The sequence below is a fragment of the Onthophagus taurus genome, chromosome 3 (genome assembly GCF_036711975.1).
Source record: "Onthophagus taurus isolate NC chromosome 3, IU_Otau_3.0, whole genome shotgun sequence".
Taxonomy (NCBI): domain Eukaryota; kingdom Metazoa; phylum Arthropoda; class Insecta; order Coleoptera; family Scarabaeidae; genus Onthophagus; species Onthophagus taurus.
The window spans coordinates 22470096-22494701 of NC_091968.1; the positions used below are offsets into that span (position 1 = coordinate 22470096).

The 24606-nt window shown below is 29.3% G+C and overlaps 1 protein-coding gene across 1 annotated transcript in view; it reads left to right on the plus strand.

Moving 5' to 3' along the window:
* Positions 1-13494, plus strand: part of LOC111421349 (uncharacterized) — a 47415-nt gene extending 33921 nt beyond the window's left edge. The window contains exons 4-5 of the mRNA XM_071195376.1: positions 5040-5132; positions 13324-13494. Of these exons, the coding sequence (XP_071051477.1) occupies positions 5040-5132; positions 13324-13423 (193 nt within the window). The 3' untranslated portion in view covers positions 13424-13494. The remainder of the gene's footprint in view (positions 1-5039; positions 5133-13323) is intronic.
* The last annotated feature ends 11112 nt before the right edge of the window (positions 13495-24606 follow it).

A 24606-nucleotide genomic window follows, 5' to 3' on the forward strand; every position in this document is an offset into this window, starting at 1 on the left:
ATGGTGTTCCATAGACCGTTTAGAACATCTTAGGAACAAAAAATATTAAAAAAATTAAAATTGCCAATTTAGAAGTTAAGGGAACAAATATTTTTGGCATTGCCGAATTTGAAATGTGTGTATTAGTCGTGTTCCAAAGGATATTTTACGTATTTTAGAAACAAAAAATTATCAAAATTTAAAAATTTTAAATTTTGAGCTAAGGAACTGACTTTATGTAATAGCGTAATATTTTTTTGTACTGCCAAATTTAAATTGCGGGTACTCATCGTATTCCTTGGATCATTTTGAACATATTAGGAACAAAAAAAAATAAAAAATTAAAATTGCGACTTTAGAAATTAAAGGATTAAGTATTTTTGATATTGCCAAAATTAAAATGTGTGTATTAGTCGTGTTCCAAAGGATATTTTACTTATTCTAAAAGAAAAAAATTATTAAAAAAATTAAAATTGCAAATTTAGAGCTAAGGAAATGACTTTTTGTAGTCGCGTAATTTTTTTTGCTACTGCCAAATTTGAATTAAGTATACTCGTCGTGTTCCTTGGATCATTTTGAACATCTTAGGAGCAAAAAAAATAAAAAAATTGAAATTGCGACTTTAGCAATTAGGGGATTAAGTATTTTTGATATTGCCAAAATTGAAATGTGTGTATTAGTCGTGTTCCCAAGGATATTTTACGTATTTTAGAAACAAAAAATTATCAAAATTTAAAAATTTTAAATTTGGAGCTAAGGAACTGACTTTATGTAATAGCGTAATATTTTTTTGTACTGCCAAATTTAAATTGCGGGTACTCATCGTGTTCCATAGACTGTTTAGAACATCTTAGGAATAAAAAATATTAAAAAAATTAAAATTATCAATTTAGAAATTAAAGGAACAAGTATTTTTGGCATTGCCGAAATTGAAATGTGTGTATTAGTCGTGTTCCAAAGGATATTTTACGTATTTTAGAAGCAAAAAAATTTTAAATGTGGGGCTAAGCAAAGAAATTGTATATACAGGGTGTCTCCGAAATGCGTGTACAACGGAAAACCACAGATTCCTTGGCTCAAAATAGGTCGATTTAAGTTAAGTTATCTATATCCAAAGTTGCTTCTTTGGAAAAACAATTCTTTTATTTTTTATAACTCGAAAACGCGTAAATCAAATGAAACCATTTTTCAGAAGTGAGTTCCTAGGTTCGATTAACGTCTTTTTATGGTTTTTGATACAATTTTAGAAACACAGGAATGATGGAAAAGTCATGTGTTCACCGAATATTACTCCATATTTTTTTCTGGCCAGGCGACAATTACATTATTATAATTTCTGAATAGCCTATTCAGTTCTAAACCGTTTTTATCTCTTATAAGATTTTAATTACATAAGTGGTTAAGCCAGAAAACGTAGAATACGTCATTGCAGCTGCAAAAGTTACCTAATCGCAGTTGGCACTTAAGCAGTTGTAAACCAAGGACAGTAGAATCTATCAGGACTGCCACATCCATTGTTGTGACAACCTGCCCGCAAACTACATCACACCATTTTCCACGCCTAGCTGTTGTTATGGTCTATGCGTTTGCTGCGTATTTTTAGAGGTTATATCCTAGACGTATTCCTATTATTTTTGAAGTTTTATGCTTTTAGACGTATTAATGTCTATCATATAACCTCGAAAAATACAGACAGTTAGCAGGCGTGGCAAATAGTGTGACGTAGAGTGCGGGCAACCAACCCGTAGTGGACTACAAAAATACAATGGATATAGCAGTCCTGTTAGATTCTACTGTCCTTGAGATCGGACCATCGGCCGATTATCGCCGAACACTCCCGAATATTATTTTAACCCCTAGAATAAGACATACACTAAAATAACGAATCCTATTTGCGAATCAATAAATCTTCAAAGTCGTTCTTATAGTCATTTTTATTTATATATATTATACATTTAGTATACCACTACTTTTAGTTAGAAATAGAACTTATCAATCAAAATAGTACATACTTGTATCGTTTACCAAGTATGTATATTGTTTCTAGGTCTGATTAATTTAAAAGATTACAAGATTATATTTATTGTGTTTAATACTTCAAAATCTTATTAAAACTTGACAAAGATATAAAAAAAAATTCATTCTGCAATTTATAAAATCATTACGGCAATAGTTTTTCAATTGGTAGTTAGTTTAACAATTAATTTCTGATTGTAGTTTTATATATGAAATTAGGATGCTCTTTGGACACGCCACTGGATAAAGTCTGACCAATTTCATCTAATTCGTACACGCCACTGTCGCTAGGACCAAGGTCTATTTTGTTTGCAAACAAATGCTCTTGCGTTGGCTTCAAACCGGTATATGAGCGAACATAAGCGATGCGGTAATTTTTTTTTGTACTGCCAAATTTGAATTCCGTGTACTCACGGTGTTCCATAGATAGTTTAGAACATCTTAGGAACAAAAAATATTAAAATTGCCAATTTAGAAGTTAAGGAAACAAATATTTTTGGCATTGCCGAAATTGAAATGTGTGTATTAGTCGTGTTCCCAAGGATATTTTACGCATTTTAGAAGCAAAAAAATTTCAAAATTAAAAAATTTTAAATTTAGGGCTAAGGAAGTAGCTTTATTCAATCACGTAATTTTTTTTTGTACTGCCAAGTTTAAATTGCGGGTACCCATCGTGTTCCTTGGATCATTTTGAACATCTTAGGAACAAAAAAAATTAAAAAAATTAAAATTGCGACTTTAGAAATTAAGGGATTAAGTATTTTTGATATTGCCAAAATTGAAATGTGTGTATTAGCCGTGTTCTAAAGGATATTTTACGTATTTTAGAAGCAAAAAAATTTAAAAATTAAAAAATTTTAAATTTGTGGCTAAGGAACTGACTTTATGCAATCGCGTAATTTTTTTTTGTATTGCCAAATTTAAATTGCGGGTACTCATCGTGTTCCTTGGATCATTTTGAACATCTTAGGAATAAAAAAAATAAAAAAATTGAAATTGCAACTTTAGAAATTAAGGGATTGAGCATTTTTGATATTGCCAAAATTGAAATTTGTGTATTAGCCGTGTTCCAAAGGATATTTTACGTATTTTAGAAGCAAAAAAATTTCAAAATTAAAAAATTTTAAATTTGGGGCTAAAGAAGTAGCTTTATTCAATCGCGTAATTTTTTTTTGTACTGCCAAATTTAAATTGCGGGTACTCATCGTGTTCCTTGGATCATTTTGAACATCTTAGAAACAAAAAAAATAAAAAAATTGAAATTGCGACTTTAGAAATTAAGGAATTAAGCATTTTTGATATTGCCACAATTGAAATGTGTGTATTAACCGTGTTCCAAAGGATATTTTACGTATTTTAGAAACAAAAAATTTTTTAAATTTTAAAATTTTAAATTTGGGGCTAAGGAACTGACTTTATGCAATCGCGTAATTTTTTTTTGTACTGCCAAATTTAAATTGCGAGTACTCCTCGTGTTCCTTGGATCATTTTGAACATCTTAGGAACAAAAAAAATAAAAAAATTGAAATTGCGACTTTAGAAATTAAGGGATTAAGTATTTTTGATATTGCCAAAATTGAAATGTGTGTATTAGCCGTGTTCCAAAGGATATTTTACGTATTTTAGAAGCAAAAAATTTAAAAATTTTAAATTTGGGGCTAAGGAACTGACTTTATGCAATCGCGTAATTTTTTTTTGTACTGCCAAATTTAAATTGCGTGTACTCATCGTGTTCCTTGGATCATTTTGAACATCTTAGGAACAAAAAAAATAAAAAAATTGAAATTGCGACTTTAGAAATTAAAGAATTAAGTATTTTTGATATTGCCAAAATTGAAATGTGTGTATTAGCCGTGTTCCAAAGGATATTTTACGTATTTTAGAAGCAAAAAAATTTCAAAATTTAAAAATTTTAAATTTGTGGCTAAGGAACTGACTTTATGCAATCGCGTAATTTTTTTTTGTACTGCCAAATTTAAATTGGGGGTACTCATCGTGTTCCTTGGAACATTTTGAACATTTTAGGAATAAAAAAATAATTAAATAATTAAAATTGCAAAATTTAGAGCTAAAAAAATAACTTTTTGCAAAAAAAATCTCGTATTGAGGAAACCAATAAACGCTTCCCTTTATAACCAATAACGAACTAATTTTCTGCACCAGCTAGAATCGTTAACGTTTCGTTTGGAGATTCGCTCGGATTTTCCAAAGGCTATAATAAAACCAATTCGAAAAATATTATCGGTTTGAAGTGCTAAAAGCTCTTTGAAATCGAAATAAATAAAAAAAAGGAAGTAGTGGTTATTTCAGAGAATCCTTGTGTCAAATAAAACTTGATTGTGTTCCGTTTTAAAAAAGTGTAAATATTTTTTTGTAAATTAAAAAAAAATTGTACAGTAAGTGTGCTTTAAATACAAAGATAATTGTTTAAATTATTTTTAAATGGGATTAAATTAATTTTTGCAGTGGGGATCGCCCTAAAAAAAGAAATTTCGGCACTGATAGAGGATATACGGGAAATATCGAAGCTATAATGAGAGCTATGGTTTATTGCGAACAACACCCATCGAAAGAAATCTGCAAATCGTTCCTGTAAGGATTTTCTTTACTAAATCGAAAAAAAAAATCTTAGACATTTTCTCGTTTTTTTTTTAAGTTACGTGAAAAAAAATCTAAGAAGAAAATAAACGATTTAGGTGCGATCTAATGTATTATAATAAAAATTAAAAATGTATAAAAAAAAACTTTTTGTTTCGTGAATAAATAAATCTTTCGAGATAAGTGTTATTTTCTCGCCAAGTATTTTCACTAAAAATTCTGAAATGACATCTAAACATCGAGGCATCCCAAAAATAGAGGGTCCAAAATGCCGAGTACTGCAGTCATTTGGCACCAAACAATACAAACCCGGCGGATTCGGTGATTTATTGTTATTAATAATACAAAAGTGTGTTTTTTTATTTTGGCCCAAAAAAATCTTATTTCTTAAATTTATTTTATTTGTTTATTTATTTTAACTTTTATTTTATTATTTTTTTTTATAGTTTTGAAACGAATATGAAGAACGATTGGGATGATGATGATGAATTTCTTATGAATCAATTGTGTCAAAAATGGAAATCTTCCAATATGAGATCGTAATTAATTTTTTTTTTATTTTAACCATTTGCATCATAATTAGCTCAAATATACACGGATTATTTATGGCCATTATCACCGAAGCACACACATTTTTAATAGGGAGTGAAATAGATATTATTTACATAATTATTATTACTTAATAGATCACATTAGATCTAGAACCAGAAACATTCGAGTCTCAAAAAATGGCTAAACCCAAATGTTTCTAGTTCTAGGTCTAAAGTCGAGGTATTACTACCACAAACCTAAATACTGCTGTCAAAAGACTAGATACTGTTGCAAAAGACTAGTTACTGCTTACAAAAATAGATGCTGCTTCTAGAATAGCTGATAGCACCGATGGAAGATTAGATATTACTTTCAAAAGGCAGAATATTGTTGGCTGAAAACTTATTATTACTGGCAGAGGACTAGATCTGTTACAGAGCATCGGATACTGCTGATACAAGACTAAGTTTTCTAGAAAACTAGATTTTGTCACCAAAAGACTAAATATTTCTGGCATACGATCTGAAACTGCTTCTAAAACACTAGATAATGGAACTAAAAGTCTAAACACTGCAGTAAAAAGAACATAAACTGCTACCAGAATACTAGATACTGTTGTTATATTACTATATATCACTAATGCAAGACAAAAAATGACAAAAAAGTAGATAATGCTACTAAATAAGTAGATACTACCGATGGAAGACTAATAAGATATTGTTTCCTGAAAAATATTGTATTTTGTTGTAAAACACCAGATATTACTGATAAAAGATTATGTACTGCTTTTCAAAGTCGAGATATTACTACCACAAAACTAAATACTGCTGCCAAAAGACTAGATACTGTTGCAAAAGACCAGTTACTGCTGACAAAAATAGATGCTTCTTCTAGAATAGTTTATAGTACCGATGGAAACTAGATTTTGTCACCAAAAGACTAAATATTTCTGGCATACGACCTGAAACTGCTTTTAAAACACTAGATAATGGAGCTAAAAGTCTAAATACTGCAGTAAAAAGAACATAAACTGCTTCCAGAATACTAAATACTGTTGTTATATTACTATATATCACTAATGCAAGACAAAAAATGACAAAAAAGTAGATAATGCTACTAAATAAGTAGATACTGCCGATGGAAGGCTAATAAGATATTGTTTCCTGAAAAATATTGTATTTTGTTGTAAGTCACCAGATATTACTGATAAATGATTATGTACTGCTTCTCAAAGTCGAGATATTACTACCACAAAACTAAATACTGCTGTCAAAGGACTAGATACTATTGCAAAAGACCAGTTGCTGCTGACGAAAATAGATGCTTCTTCTAGAATAATTTATAGTACCGATGGAAGACTAGATACTACTTTCAAAAGACTAATTATTGTCGCTGGAAGACTTATTATTGCTGGCAGAGGAGTAGATCTGTTACAGAACATTAGATACTGCTAATACAAGACTAAGTAGATGATATTGTTTCTAAAAAACTAGATTTTGCCACCAAAAGACTAAATATTTCTGGCATACGACTTGAAACTGGTTCTAAAAAACTAGATAATGAAGGTAAGTGTCTAGATATTGCTGTAAAAAGAACATAAACTGCTTCCAGAATACTAGATACTGTCGTTATGTTACTATATATTACTAATGTAAGACAAAAAATGACAAAAAAGTAGATAATGCTTCTAAATAAGTAGATACTACCGATGGAAAGCTAATAAGATATTGTTTCCTGAAAAATATTGTATTTTGTTGTAAAACACCAGATATTACTGATAAAAGATTATGTACTGCTTTTCAAAGTCGAGATATTACTACCACAAAACTAAATACTGCTGCCAAAAGACTAGATACTGTTGCAAAAGACCAGTTACTGCTGACAAAAATAGATGCTTCTTCTAGAATAGTTTATAGTACCGATGGAAGACTAGATACTACTTTCAAAAGACTAATTATTGTCGCTGGAAGACTTATTATTGCTGGCAGAGGAGTAGATCTGTTACAGAACATTAGATACTGCTAATACAAGACTAAGTAGATGATATTGTTTCTAAAAAACTAGATTTTGCCACCAAAAGACTAAATATTTCTGGCATACGACTTGAAACTGGTTCTAAAAAACTAGATAATGAAGGTAAGTGTCTAGATATTGCTGTAAAAAGAACATAAACTGCTTCCAGAATACTAGATACTGTCGTTATGTTACTATATATTACTAATGTAAGACAAAAAATGACAAAAAAGTAGATAATGCTTCTAAATAAGTAGATACTACCGATGGAAAGCTAATAAGATATTGTTTCCTGAAAAATATTGTATTTTGTTGTAAAACACCAGATATTACTGATAAAAGATTATGTACTGCTTTTCAAAGTCGAGATATTACTACCACAAAACTAAATACTGCTGCCAAAAGACTAGATACTGTTGCAAAAGACCAGTTACTGCTGACAAAAATAGATGCTTCTTCTAGAATAGTTTATAGTACCGATGGAAGACTAGATACTACTTTCAAAAGACTAATTATTGTCGCTGGAAGACTTATTATTGCTGGCAGAGGAGTAGATCTGTTACAGAACACTACATACTGGCAATACAAGCCTAAGTAGATGATATTGTTTCTAGAAAACTAGATTTTGCCACCAAAAGACTAAATATTTCTGGCATACGACCTGAAACTGGTTCCAAAAAACTAGATAATGAAGGTAAATGTCTAGATATTGCTGTAAAAAGAACATAAACTGCTTCCAGAATACTAGATACTACTGATGAAAGACTAATAAGATATTATTTCCAGAAAAATATTGTATATTGTTGTAAAACACAAGATTATGCTAATAAAAGATTATATACTACTTCTCAAAGCTGACATATTACTACCACAAAATTAAATACTACTGTCAAAAGAATAGATACTATAAAAAAAGATGCTGCTTGTAGAATAGCTGATAGTACGTATAGAAGACTAGATACTACTTTCAAAAGATTAAATATTGTCGCCGGTAGACTTATCATTGCTAGTAGAGGGCCAGATCTGTTACAGAACATCAGATACTGTGGATACAAGACTAAGTAGATGATATTGTTTCTAGAAAACTGAATATTGTCACCAAGAGACTAAATATTGCTAAAGCCTTATTAAAGGAAGACTTATAATTGAAACTGTTCAAAGTTTGAACATCTTTGGATCTTTGAAGCTATGTGATTATGATAGACGAAGCACATTTGAAATGCCTTTACATTCACCAAAAGTTACTATTTGGTGCGGCGTTCTTCGAAGACGTTGTTCTCCGAGTTTTTTGGCAAGTGAATCCGCAGAAAATAACATGGATGACTACTAATTCCAACAAGATGGTGTAACATGTCATGTTGCCCGATTAACCATGGATTTACTGCGTACCATGTTTCCAAATTCGCTTGATTTGACACCTCCTGACCCTTTCCTGTGGGAATACCTTAAAACCAAGTTTATGTTAGCACACCAGATACTCTCGAGCAACTTAACGCCAGAAAATCGCAGATCGAAACACTCGCAAAAGTGAAAAAAGGCCCAATTTTGTGGTGACAGCTGGAAGAGGTCTAACTACTAAACAAGTTATATAAGTCCAAATTTCAATAAAATTATAGAATGTAAACAAAATATTGAGTTGTGTTCAAGTTATTTCTTGTACCTTGTATAAGACAAAAAATAATAAAAAAGCAGATAATGCTTCAAAATAAGTAGATACCACCGATGGAAGACTAATAAGATATTGTTTCCAGAAAAATATTGTATTTTGTTGTAAAACATCAGATTATGCTGATAAAAGATTATATACTACTTCTCAAAGACGAGATATTGCTACCAGAAAACTAAATACTGCTGTCAGAAGACTAGATCTGTAACATAACATTAGACAGTGCTGATACAGGACTAGATATTATTTCTAGAAAACTTGATATCGTCACCAGAACACTAAATATTGCTGGTAGATGATTGGATACTGCTTCCAAAAGACTAGATACTGTAGGTAAAAAACTAAATGCTGCTGTAAAAAGAATAGAAACTAGAACTAGAAACATTCAAATCAGGCAAGATCATCCACTGGGGTGAATCCCGATTCTAGCTGGATAAAATTATTTTATGGACTTAACAAGGACTTGAAGACTAGAATAGCAAAAAAATATATATACAGGGTGTTCAGAAATTGATGGATAATCAATACGTAGCGACATTCTTCGTTCGATTTTAAATCGAAAATCTTAATTGTAAAATGTTGTACCATGCTTCGTACGTCTTCATGAGGTTCTTAAAGTTCGGATAATTTGTCCATAAATAATCATTAATATTCAATATCTGTTGATAACGAAGCTGTAATTTAGAATAAAAAGAATGTTGAAAACTAGTTTTTGTGGTAAAGTTATTTTCTTTAGCTTTAAAGTTCGTTTTTAACTGTTTTTAAATTTGGCAACATAGTAGAACAACATTTTAACATTAAGATTTTCATTTAGGTGTTTTAGTTCTCAGAACAAAATTTTGACTGAATTTTGAGGTTTTGCATATTCCTTTTAGGAAAAATTGAAATCAAAATCATCTTCCGATTCGCTCGGAGAATACTTCTCTCCACTTCGCTATGCTGCTCATTAACGATATTCTCTTCCACTGAATCTTCCGCTGATTCGTAATCAGCACATCAAAAGATCACGCCAATACCAAGTTTTATAAAAATATATTATTAATTATATCATAATAAAGAAATTCAAAAAATTTGAAGTCAACCACATCTAATGAAAAATAGTTGCACAGTAAAATGTAAAGAATTTTTTAATTTTCACGAAGCAAAATCACACCCTTAAATCGGATGTTTTCAGTGCTTGAAACTTCGTTTTAAAAGTTATCTAAACTAGTTAGATTAACACTCAAACAAAAATAAATAATCACATTTATAAGGAAGATCACATTAATGTATTATGCTCTAATTGCATTAGACAGTTTTCAAAGTAATGAATGAAGTATTATTTTTTATATAGTATATTTATAGTATATTTTTTATATTGAATATCTGATTTGACATTGATTTTTTACTTTTGGCCAGCTAGAATCGAAATTCAGCCCAGTGTGCAGCATTAAACTATCACTTAGTACTCCACTATTCACAGGAATTAGTATCTCGTTTAGGTGTTGGACACTACAGATAATAAACAAGTTCAGCCCCAATAGTACTCATTGCAATAATCCCAATACGATATATAAAATGTCTTGTTACAGTTTCGTCTAGTTTTCTACTCTTCGCTTAAAATCATTGTCACATTCATTACTAACAGAACTGTCGCTGTTATCACATTCGATTATTAATTAAAGTATCCTCTTTTTAACGCAACAAACCGTTTTGAAAAATCACTTTTAGTTTTTGAGAAATAAATTTTTAAAATGATCGATAATTTTTTCGAATTTTGCAATTTTTGCCGATTAAGTTTTAAAAATTCGTATAAAATCCAGTTCTTGGAATATGAGTAAGAAAATTTCTCAAAATATTGATAAAAGTGTCTTCTTTCCAATGAACCAACCAGTTTTGAAAAATAGCTTTTAGTTTTTGAGAAAACAATATTTGAAATTTTGATAAATTTTCAATGTTAAATTTTCATCGATAATTTTCAAAATTCGCTATAAAATTCATTTCTTGAAGAATCCTTGTGGAAATATTACCAATTATTAATTAAAGTATCCTCTTTTTAATGTAACAAGTCGTTTTGAAAAATCACTTTTAGTTTTTGAGAAATAAATTTTTGAAATGATCGACAATTTTTTCGAATTTTGCAATTTTCACCGATTAAGTTTTAAAAATTCGTATAAAATCCACTTCTTAGAATATGAGTTTGAAAATTTCCCAAATTGTTAATAAAAGTGTCTTCTTTCCAATGAACCAACCAGTTTTGGAAAATAGCTTTTAGTTTTTGAGGAAACAATATTTGAAGATTTGATAAAATTTTCGATGTTGCAATTTTCATCGATAACTTTCAAAATTCGCTATAAAATTCATTTCTTGAAGAATCCTTGTGGAAATATCACCGATTATTAATTAAAGTATCCTCTTTTTAATGCAACAAGTCGTTTTGAAAAATCGCTTTTAGTTTTTGAGAAATAAATTTTTGAAATGATCGACAATTTTTTCTAATTTTGCAATATTCACCGATTAAGTTTTAAAAATTCGTATAAAATCCAGTTCTTGGAATATGAGTTTGAAAATTTCCCAAAGTGTTAATAAAAGTGTCTTCTTTCCAATGAACCAATCAGTTTTGGAAAATAGGTTTTAGTTTTTGAGAAAACAATATTTGAAGTTTTGATAAAATTTTCGATGTAGCAATTTTCATCGATAATTTTCAAAATTCGCTATAAAATTAATTTCTTGGAGGATCCTTGTGGAAATATCACCAATTATTAATTAAAGTATCCTCTTTTTAATGGAACAAGCCGTTTTGAAAAATCACTTTTAGTTCTTGAGAAATAAATTTTTGAAATGATCGACAATTTTTTCGAATTTTGCAATTTTCGCCGATTAAGTTTTAAAAATTCGTATAAAATCCAGTTCTTGGAATATAAGTATGAAAATTTCGCAAAGTGTTAATAAAAGTGTCCTCTTTCTAATGAACCAATCAGTTTTGGAAAATAGGTTTTAGTTTTTGAGAAAACAATATTTGAAGTTTTGATAAAATTTTCGATGTTGCAAATTTCATCGATATCTTTCAAAATTCGCTATAAAATTCATTTCTTGAAGAATCCTTGTGGAAATATCACCAATTATTAATTAAAGTATCCTCTTTTTAATGCAACAAGTCGTTTTGAAAAATCGCTTTTAGTTTTTGAGAAATAAATTTTTGAAATGATCGACAATTTTTTCTAATTTTGCAATATTCACCGATTAAGTTTTAAAAATTCGTATAAAATCCAGTTCTTGGAATATGAGTTTGAAAATTTCCCAAAGTGTTAATAAAAGTGTCTTCTTTCCAATGAACCAATCAGTTTTGGAAAATAGGTTTTAGTTTTTGAGAAAACAATATTTGAAGTTTTGATAAAATTTTCGATGTAGCAATTTTCATCGATAATTTTCAAAATTCGCTATAAAATTAATTTCTTGGAGGATCCTTGTGGAAATATCACCAATTATTAATTAAAGTATCCTCTTTTTAATGGAACAAGCCGTTTTGAAAAATCACTTTTAGTTCTTGAGAAATAAATTTTTGAAATGATCGACAATTTTTTCGAATTTTGCAATTTTCGCCGATTAAGTTTTAAAAATTCGTATAAAATCCAGTTCTTGGAACATAAGTATGAAAATTTCGCAAAGTGTTAATAAAAGTGTCTTCTTTCTAATGAACCAATCAGTTTTGGAAAATAGGTTTTAGTTTTTGAGAAAACAATATTTGAAGTTTTGATAAAATTTTCGATATAGCAATTTTCATCGATAATCTTCAAAATTCGCTATAAAATTAATTTCTTGGAGGATCCTTGTGAAAATATCACCAATTATTAATTAAAGTATCCTCTTTGTAAGGCAAAAAGCCGTTTTGAAAAATCACTTTCAGTTCATGAGATATAAATTTTTGAATTTTTCAATTTTCGTCGATTAAATTTTGCGGCTTTTCACAAAATCACTATCCGTTCCGTCACTACCAACCATATACTCGATCTACTCGTAATTCGTAATCGACTGCCCAAAAGATCCCACCACTACCAAGTTTTATAAAAAAAATTTAAAGAAAATGAAAAAGTGTTATCAGCTTGATCGGAGTTTTAAATGGAAAATTTTTGTTGTGTCTCAATTTATGGTTCATTTTGACCCTCCTTCTTTGAATATATTATTAATTATAGCATAATAAAGAAATTTTAAAAATTTAATGAATTGAATTTTCCTTATTTGTCATTGGCTTTTTACTTTTGGCCAGCTAGAATCGAGATTTAACCCAGTGTGCGGCATTAAATGAAGGTTCTACGTCAAAACTTACCAGGAGTATCTTGGGGATTTAAATTCATACTTTTGATTGTCACAACAAAATGCGCTATACAATATATAGTTTAAATAATAAAAAGAGTTTAGTGATATAGGCCAACTTACAATTAGTAATTTCTTCTAAATGATGCAAATGAGTTCATTATAATTCTAAATATTAATTTTATTAGAAACATTTTTTAAAATCGGAATTCCTCACTTTCTTACAGCAAAAAATGGGATTTTGGGATGCAAAGGGCACACTCAGCGATCGCTTCATCCAAACAAAAAATGGCATGGGAGTCAGCAAATGATAAAGGAAAAAGATAAAAAAAATTATAATAAATATCAATTATTGTGTAACGTTTTTAAAATTAAAATAAATTCTAATTTATAGCACACACATTAAATTTCTCTATATTATATAAATATATATATTTTTAAATTTATTATAATATATTATATTAAATTAAATTTGAATTTAATTTCAGTTCTAAACGTGGATTGGATTTGGGGTTGGGTCGTGGATATTCTGGTTCTCAAGCTGCTAAACATTTAATGGGTTTGGCCGCGGCGAATTTCGCCGGAGGACCCGGAAGGAGACGTCGAAGTGTTGAAGATTTCGCATAAATTACAATAAAAAAACAAAAATAAATCCAATTCCCTTTAGATTGTTTAGAAACAAAACAAAAAAAAAACATGTAACAATAAAAAGAAAATATAAATAAAAAAAAAATATATACACAATGTTCCTAAATGTCCCCAAGGTACTACTACAATATTTATCCCTCTTTGTCCAACTTTATCGAGGAAAAACTAAACCCCCCCTCTCTCTCTCGATGTGTGTCTACTCCTTTAAAATCAAAAAAATATATATACCAAAATAACCTAATTATTATTAATAATAATTAATCGGTGTCTAAAAATATACTTAATGTTAATTAAAAAAAAAATAATGATAATAAAAAATTTAGTGGCTGCATTTTTTTAGTTGTTTCGTTATTATTTTTATTGTAATTTAGATTAGATTAGAAACAGATAAAACGATTTAAACCTCAAAGTCATAAATAAAATTTAAACTGATCAATGAAAATATATTTGCGAATTTATTTATTTACACATTTCCTTTTTGTATGTACGCTTTCAAAGTAAATAAAACTAAAACTGATGGGGAAAGGAAATGGTTAACCTAAACAATCTTGGAAAGGAACAAAGTTCCTAACTAAGTTATTTCAGTGTTCGAAAGTAATCTTGTTGAATCAAATAAAAAAGTGTAAAGAAAATAAATAAAATAGCAAAATAATCAATTAAACTCAAATTTACTTAATAAGGTAAAAATATAAAAAAGTTGCATTAAAGAATGGCAAAAAATTAAAAAAATTTACTTAATAATGATGGAATTAGTTAAAAGATATGTGTTGGGAATTTCATATAACTCGCCATATATGAATGCAGAAACCATAGTTACTAAACTAAACTAGTATGATCTTGCACTGCTCCACATAGAATGCAATATAGCTTAATAGTAGAGGCATTAAAAGTTTTGTTTGAAAAAGGTGACGTCTAAACGCACGAATATTTCTGGTTCTAAGTCTAGTGCTAGTTTTACTCTTCGTTCAATAAAAATATACAACAATCTAGCGCTTAATAACAATTAAAACTAGAACTAATACTAGACTAATACCAATACTAACTAATACTAGTTCTAGGTCTAGTGTTAGTTCTAGTTTTACACTAGTACTATTACTATGTATGTAGAACTAACACTATACCTAGAACTAGAATCATTTGGGTTTAGCCGCAAGTTTCTAAAGACGGCTAAACCCAAATGATTCTATTTCTAGGTATAGTGTTAGTTCTACATACATAGTAATAGTACTAGTGTAAAACTAGAACTAACACTAGACCTAGAACTAGAATCATTTGGGTTTAGCCGCACGTCTCTAAAGACGGCTAAACCCAAATGATTCTAGTTCTAGGTATAGTGTTAGTTCTAATTTTACACTAATACTGTTACTGTGTATGTAGAACTAACAGTATACCTAGAACTAGAATCATTTGGGTTTAGCCGCACGTCTCTAAAGACGGCTAAACCCAAATGATTCTAGTTCTAGATATAGTGTTAGTTCTAATTTTACACTTATACTGTTACTATGTATGTAGAACTAACACTATACCTAGAAATAGAATCATTTGGGTTTAGCCGACTTTAGAGACGTGCTAGATATAGTGTTAGTTCTAATTTTACACATGTACTGTTACTATGTATGTAGAACTAACACTATACCTAGAACTCGAATCATTTGGGTTTAGCCGTCTTTAGAGACGTGCGGCTAAACCCAAATGATTCTAGTTCTAGGTATAGTGTTAGTTCTAGTTTTACACTAGCACTGTTACTATGTATGTAGAACTAACACTATACCTAGAGCTAGAATCAGTTGGGTTTAGCCGCACGTCTCTAAAGACGGCTAAACCCAAATGATTCTAGTTCTAGGTATAGTGTTAGTTCTAGTTTTACACTAGTACTGTTACTATGTATGTAAAACTAACAGTATATCTAGAACTAGAATCATTTGGGTTTAGCCGAACGTCTCTAAAGACGGCAAAACCCAAATGATTCTAGTTCTAGATATAGTGTTAGTTCTAATTTTACACATGTACTGTTACTATGTATGTAGAACTAACACTATACCTAGAACTAGAATCATTTGAGTTTAGCCGCACGTCTCTAAAGACGGCTAAACCCAAATGATTCTAGTTCTAGGTATAGTGTTAGTTCTAATTTTACACTAGTACTGTACATACATAGTAACAGTACATACATAGTAACAGTACTAGTGTAAAATTAGAACTAACACTATACCTAGAACTAGAATCATTTGGGTTTAGCCGCACGTCTCTAAAGACGGCTAAACCCAAATGATTCTAGTTCTAGGTATAGTGTTAGTTCTAGTTTTACACTAGTACTGTTACTATGTATGTAAAACTAACAGTATATCTAGAACTAGAATCATTTGGGTTTAGCCGAATGTCTCTAAAGACGGCAAAACCCAAATGATTCTAGTTCTAGATATAGTGTTAGTTCTAATTTTACACATGTACTGTTACTATGTATGTAGAACTAACACTATACCTAGAACTAGAATCATTTGAGTTTAGCCGCACGTCTCTAAAGACGGCTAAACCCAAATGATTCTAGTTCTAGGTATAGTGTTAGTTCTAATTTTACACTAGTACTGTACATACATAGTAACAGTACATACATAGTAACAGTACTAGTGTAAAATTAGAACTAACACTATACCTAGAACTAGAATCATTTGGGTTTAGCCGCACGTCTCTAAAGACGGCTAAACCCAAATGATTCTAGTTCTAGGTATAGTATTAGTTCTAGTTTTACACTAGCACTGTTACTAGAACTAACATTAGACTAAGGTTAATGCCATAACTGAATTTCCAAAACCAACCACACTTAAACAATTACAGCTATTCTTAGGAATGATAAATTTTTATCGCAGATTTTTGCGAGACATGTGAAACATTTTAGCTCCTTTCCATCATTTATCAAAAACACTTTACTCGCAAAAACTTAAATCAATCACTTCCTAGACACACCATCACGACATTTTTTTGACTACAGCCGAAGAAGCAGTTTTATAACAGACTATAGACAATAAAGCACAACCTTTATCATTCTTTTCTCAAAAATTATCTTCAAGCCAAATAAATTATTCAACTTTAGCAATTTTCGTCGATTAAGTTTTAAAAATTCGTATTAAATTTATTTCTTGGAATATGAGTATGAAAATTTCCCAAAGTGTTAATAAAAGTGTCCTCTTTCCAATGAACCAACCCGTTTTAAAAAATAGCTTTTAGTTTTTGAAAAAACAATATTTGAAGTTTTAATAAAATTTTCGATGTTGCAATTTTCATTAATAATTTTGAAAATTCGCTATAAAATTCATTTCTTGAAGGATCCTTGTGAAAATATCACCAATTATTAATTAAAGTATCCTCTTTTTAATGCAACAAGCCGTTTTGAAAAATCGCTTTTAGATTTTGAGAAATAAATTTTTGAAATGATCAACAATTTTTTTGAATTTAGCAATTTTCGCCGATTAAGTTTTAAAAAGTCCTATAAAATCCATTTCTTGGAATATGAGTATGAAAATTTCCTAAATTGTTAATAAAAGTGTCCTCTTTCCAATAAACCAAACCGTTTTAAAAAATAACTTTTAGTTTTTGAGAAAACAATATTTGAAGTTTTGATTAAATTTTCGATGTTGCAATTTTGATCGATAACTTTCAAAATTCGTTATAAAATTCATTTCTTGAAGGATCGTTGTGGAAATATCACCAATTATTAATTAAAGTATCCTCTTTTTAATGCAACAAGCCGTTTTGAAAAATCGCTTTTAGTTTTTGAGAAATAAATTTTTGAAATGATCAACAATTTTTTCGAATTTAGCAATTTTCGCCGATTAAGTTTTAAAAATTCCTATAAAATCCATTTCTTGGAATATGAATATGAAAATTTCCCAAATTGTTAATAAAAGTGTCCTCTTTCCAATGAACCAAACCGTTTTAAAAAATAACTTTTAATTTTTGAGAAAACAATATTTGAAGTTTTGATAAAATTTTCGATGTTGCAATTTTCATCGATTATTTTCAAAATTCGCTATAAAATTAATTTCTTGAAGGATCCTTGTGGAAATATTACCAATCATTAATTAAAGTATCCTCTTTTTAATGCAAAAAGACGTTTTGAAAAATCGCTTTTAGTTTTTGAGAAATAAATTTTTTAAATGATCAACAATTTTTTCGAATTTAGCAATTTTCGCCAATTAAGTTTTAAAAATTCCTATAAAATCCATTTCTTGGAATATGAATATGAAAATTTCCCAAATTGTTAATAAAAGTGTCCTCTTTCCAATGAACCAAACCGTTTTAAAAAATAACTTTTAGTTTTTGAGTAAACAATATTTGAAGTTTTGATAAAATTTTCGATGTTGCAATTTTCATCGATTATTTTCAAAATTCGCTATAAAATTAATTTCTTGAAGGATCCTTGTGGAAATATCATCAATTATTAATTAAAGTATCCTCTTTTTAATGCAAAAAGCCGTTTTGGAAAATCACTTTTAGTTCTTGAGAAAAAAAATTTTAAAATAATCAACAATTTTTTCGAATTATGCATTTTTGATACCTATTTCGTCCATAAAATATTCTTGTAATTCTTCATAGTCATTTATGTGCTAAACTATGCTTTTTGCTTAAACGAAACAGTTACAGCATTACATCTTGTACAGTTTGGACTTTATAATTTGGAGCTGACACTTTTTTTCTTCTTAACAGCAATGATTTTGTTTAAGCAAAACAGGATATTTTCCCTATTGAAGGAGACAAAGCCACGATCTACTTCCTTACAAGCGACTTTCAAAGCATTTCAATCAGATGCATAACGAAAAAAAAAAAGAAAAAACCAAGTGTTACATTAATGATCAAGCGAAGCTTAAGCGAAAAGTTGATTTTTCTAGAAAACGGTCAACTTTAGAGCTCATGACCTACAGTACCTTTTTTGTGTAGAAAACATTGACGGTTCAAATGGGCGTCTCGAAACCGTACTTTTTCCAGTGGCGTAGATGTTGGGGAAAAAACAACTACCACCCCTTAAAAATTTTCACCAATTATGATTTTAAAAAATTTTTTCTAGCACAAAACTTAGCTTATTATGAGTAGAAAATGCTTACAAAAGCTGTTTTTAGTACGATAAACGGTTCAGGAGATATTCGCAAAAAACGATTTTTATTTATTAAATTTCAACACCCTGTATCTCGAAAATGGTGCATTTTAGAGGGTAAGTCCTGCGCATATATTATGAAACACCCTGTATACCTGAGATTAAAAAAAAATTTACCTTTTTGATCTGATGAACACTAAACGACGAAACTTCATCTCACACAACTAAAAACTAAATATAAATTAAATTCGTTAAAACTTGTTAAAATATGTTTAGTTATTTATTTGTTAGAGGTACAAATTTGAATACAAAATAATATAATTAATAATAAAAAAGTAAATAAAAATTTTATTTTTATATACAAATTTTTAGTTTTGTAAATAAATAAAATAAAATTGCAGATCTAGATAAGCCCAAAAACGTAGAGAGAAAACCCCCAAAAAAATGAATAATTCAACGGTTTGATTACAAAGTACGATTTATAATCCTCGAATTTACCCAGCCCTGAAGCTATTTGAAATAAAATAAACGAAAACTGCGAGCTGTTACATTATTATAAACTGCCTAAATTTATTTACGCAAAACCATTTAATTTGCAGCCAAAAATTAGTTCATTACATAAATTTTTTTTAATAAGAATTTGTTGTTACGTGGAAAATGTGTTCATTCTCGCATAATTTTGAACGAGATTACTGCATGGGACGAAATCCAAAATGTATTTATAAGTAACTATCTATTTCTAGTCAGTCTCGAGACCGTGAACTATTAATATACATTTACCTAACAACTAAAATCTTTTAAATCCATTCTTATTTCAAATAAATCAAAATTTACCAATTATAAACAAGCAATAAATTTATATTTCTTTTATAGATTATTTATTTATTTATTAGACAATCTTATTATTATTTATTGAATCTTACAGATGATTTTAACTAGTGATATATCCGGGATATTCGGCCGGATATCCGGCATATCTATCCGGCCATTTCTGGTGCATTTCTGAAATGATACCCTATATTGCCACATTATTGCGATGTTTGATTTTTCAAAAAGGCTTGTTGCATTAAAAGAAGATACTTTAATTAATAATTGGTGATATTTCCATAAGGATCCTTCACGAAATGAATTTTATAGCGGATTTTGAAAGTTATCGATGAAAATTGCAACATCGAAAATGTTATTAAAACTTCAAATATTATTTTCTCAAAAACTAAACGTTATCTTTCAAAACGTGTTAATTCATTGGAAAGAGGATACCCTCATTAACACTTTAGGACATTTTCATACTCATAATCCAAGAAATGGATTTTATACGAATTTTTAAAACTTAATCGGCTAAAATTGAAAAATTCGAAAAAATTGTCAATCATTTCAAAAATTTATTTCTCAAAAACTAAAAGCGATTTTTTAAAACGGCTTGTAGCATTAAAAAGAGGATACTTTAATTAATAAGTGGTGATATTTCCATGAGGATCCTTCAAGAAATTAATTTTATAGGGAATTTTGAAAGATATCGATGAAAATTACAACATCGAAAATTTTATCAAAACTTCAAATATTATTTTCTCAAAAACTAAAAGTTATTTTTTAAAACGGGTTGGTTCATCAGAAAGAGGACACTTTTATTAACACCTTGGGAAGTTTTCATACTCATATTCCAAGAAATGGATTTTATACGAATTTTTAAAACTTAATCAGCGAAAATTGCAAAATTCGAAAAAATTGTCGATTACTCAAAAATTTTTTTCTCAAGAACTAAAAGTGATTTTTCAAAACGGCTTGTTGCATTAAAAAGAGGATACTTTAATTAATAATTGGTGATATTTCCATGAGGATCCTTCAAGAAATTAATTTTATAGGGAATTTTGAAAATTATCGAGGAAAATTGCAACATCGAAAATTTTAACAAAACTTCAAACATTGTTTTCTCAAAAACTAAAAGCTATTTTTCAAAACGTGTTGGTTCATTGGAAAGAGGACAGTTTTATTAACACTTTGGAAAATTTTCCTACTCATATTCGAAGACATGGATTTTATACGAATTTTTAAAACTTAATCGGCGAAAATTACAAAATTCGAGAAATTGTCGATTATTTCAAAAATGTATTTCTTAAGAACTAAAAGTGATTTTGCAAAACGGCTTATTGCACTAAAAAGAGGATATTTTAATTAACAATTGGTGATATTTCCACAAGGATCCTTCAAGAAATTAATTTTATAGCGAATTTTAAAAGTTATCGATGAAAATTGCAACATCGAATATTTTATCAAAACTTCAAATATTATTTTCTCAAAAACCAAAAGTTATTTTTCAAAACGGGTCGGTTCATTGGAAAGAGGACACTTTTATTAACACTTTGGGAAATTTTCATACTCTTATTCCAAGAAATGGATTTTATACGAATTTTTAAAACTTAATCGGCGAAAATTACAAAATTCGAAAAAATAGTCGTTCATTTCGAAAATTTATTTCTCAAAAACTAAAAGCGATTTTTCAAAACGGCTTGTTGCATTAAAAAGAGCATACTTTAATTAATAATTGGTGATATTTCCACAAGGATCCTTCAAGAAATGAATTTTATAGCGAATTTTAAAAGTTATCGATAAAAATTGCAACATCGAAAATTTTATCAAAACTACTAATATTGTTTTCTCAAAAACTAAGAGCTATTTTTCAAAATCGGCTGGTGCATTAGAAAGAAGACACTTTTATTAACACTTTAGGAAATTTTCATACTCATATTCCAAGAACTGGATTTTATACGAATTTTTAAAACTTAATCGGCGAAAATTACAAAATTCGAAAAATTGTCGATTACTCAAAAATTTTTTTCTCAAAAACTAAAAGCGATTTTTCAAACCGGCTTGTTGCATTAAAAAGAGGATACTTTAATTAATAAGTGGTGATATTTCCACAAGGATCCTTCAAGAAGTGAATTTTATAACGAATTTTGAAAATTATTGATGAAAATTGCAACATTGAAAATTTTATCAAAACTTCAAATATTGTTTTCTGAAAAACCAAAAGTTATTTTTAAAAACATGTTGGTTCATTGGAAAGAGGACACTTTTATTAACACTTTGGAAAATTTTCATACCCATATTCCAAGAATTGGATTTTATAGGAATTTTTAAAACTTAACCGGCGAAAATTACAAAATTCGAAAAAATTGTCGATCATTTCAACAATTTATTTCTCAAAAACTAAAAGCGATTTTTCAAAACGGCTTGTTGCATTAAAAAGAGGACACTTTAATTAATAATTGCTGATATTTTCACAAGGATCCTTCAAGAAATGAATTTTATAGCGAATTTTGAATGTTATCGATGAAAACTGCAACATCGAAAATTTTATCAAAACTTCAAATATTATTTTCTCAAAAACTAAAAGATATTTTTCAAAACGTGTTGGTACATTGGAAAGAGGATACTCTTATTAACATTTTGGGAAATTTTCATACTCATATTCCAAAAAATGGATTTTATACGAATTTTTAAAACTTAATCGGCGAAAATTGCAAAATGCGAAAAAATTGTCGATTAATTCAAAAATTTATTTCTCAAAAACTAAAAGCGATTTTTCAAAACGAGTTGTTGCATTAAAAAGAGGATACTTTAATTAATAATTGATCATATTTCCACAAGGGTCTTTCAAGAAATGAATTTTATAGCAAATTTTGAAAGTTATCGATAAAAATTGCAACATCGAAAATTTTATCAAAACTACAAATATTGTTTTCTCAAAAACTAAGAGCTATTTTTCAAAATAGGCTGGTGCATTAGAAAGAAGACACTTTTATTAACACTTTAGGAAATTTTCATACTCATATTCCAAGAACTGGATTTTATACGAATTTTTAAATCTTAATCAGCGAAAATTGCAAAATTCGAAAAAATTGTCGATTACTCAAAAATTTTTTCTCAAGAACTAAAAGTGATTTTTCAAAACGGCTTTTTGCATTAAAAAGAGGATACTTTAATTAAAAATTGGTGACATTTCCACAAGGATCCTTCAAAAAATTAATTTTATAGCGCATTTTGAAAGTTATCGATGAAAATTGCAACATTGAAAATTTTATCAAAACTTCAAATATTGTTTTCTGAAAAACCAAAAGTTATTTTTCAAAACATGTTGGTTCATTGGAAAGAGGACACTTTTATTAACACTTTGGATAATTTTCATACCCATATTCCAAGAAATGGATTTTATAGGAATTTTTAAAACTTAATCGGCGAAAATTACAAAATTCGAAAAAATTGTCGATCATTTCAAAAATTTATTTCTCAAAAACTAAAAGCGATTTTTCAAAACGGCTTGTTGCATTAAAAAGAGGACACTTTAATTAATAATTGCTGATGTTTTCACAAGGATCCTTCAAGAAATGAATTTTATAGCGAATTTTGAAAGTTATCGATGAAAATTGCAACATCGAAAATTTTATCAAAACTTCAAATATCGTTTTCTCAAAAACTAAAAGTTATTTTTCGAAACGGGTTGGTTCATTGGAAAGAGGACACTTTTATTAACACGTTGGGAAATTTTCATACTCATATTCCAACAAATGGATTTTATACGAATTTTTAAAACTTAATCGGCTAAAATTGCAAAATTTGAAAAAATTGTCGATTATACGTCTTCTCAAGACATTCGCACGGATCACGCGTGATTCGTGTTCTTTCCGTAAATAAGTGATCTAGTTTTAGTGCTACAACCAAATATTTTGTTTTTGTACATACCTTATCTACTCCCCTAACTCAGGGACTGTGAATGGAAACAATGACATCGAAAGGTTCAGAGGCTTCGGCCTCTGAATCCGACCAGGACGGTGAGTCTAGTAGTGGTAACAAAAAACGGGGTCGTCCGAAAAAAACACTCACACACGGATCGTCCGTTTAAAAAACAAAACACAAGCGGTAGTGACTCCACTTTAAAAATTCCAAAACTACCAAAAAATACGGGCACTCCGCAAACACCGAACTCGGATAAACTCCCTCCACGTGCATCAACCATAAACCAGTTCACCGAACGACCTCTCAAATATCAACAAAAAACCAAAACATACAATAACGTATTTTTCGTAAAACCATCTGTCTCACTGAGCAGAATCGAATTGTCCGAAATTTGGACGAAAAACTGGTTTAACCCTCGCGACGTTATTATTAAAACACAGCAGGATTTCATAATTAAATCCGACAACAATAAAACACAGCAAATCACTAATCTAACTCTCCTAAAAGACCAAAACAAAATCGCAGAGTTCTCTGAAGCAAAGAATCTCATTCCTTCTACTAAAAAAATACCTTCGGCCTGGTATTCGGCCGTCATCACATCCGTCGATCTGGAAATTGGAGACCAAGAAATTAGCGACGAACTGAATTCACAGAAACTATCGCATAGATTCTGCAAAAGAATAATTTCAAAAGCCACTAACAATCCAACCTATAAGATTAGAATAATCACAGGATGCGTTGATTCGTACCAAAGGCTACTCCAGGAGGGTTTTTTTTATAAAAACTGTCATTTCCTAGTTTACGAGAGCCGTCCTCCACCACCAATTCCAATTCCATGCAGTAAATGCCATGATTTTGCTCACACGACCGATAAATGTAATGTTCCAGTGGATATCTCCCTTGGAGTAGTGAAAGTTATTTCCACAGTGTCCTGATTTGTATTATCAGTTCTAACTGCTATTCTCCTGCATTAGTTTTAAATGTATTTGCCAGGTGTTCTGCAAATCTATTTGCTTTTTGCTAATTATTTCTAGCCCAG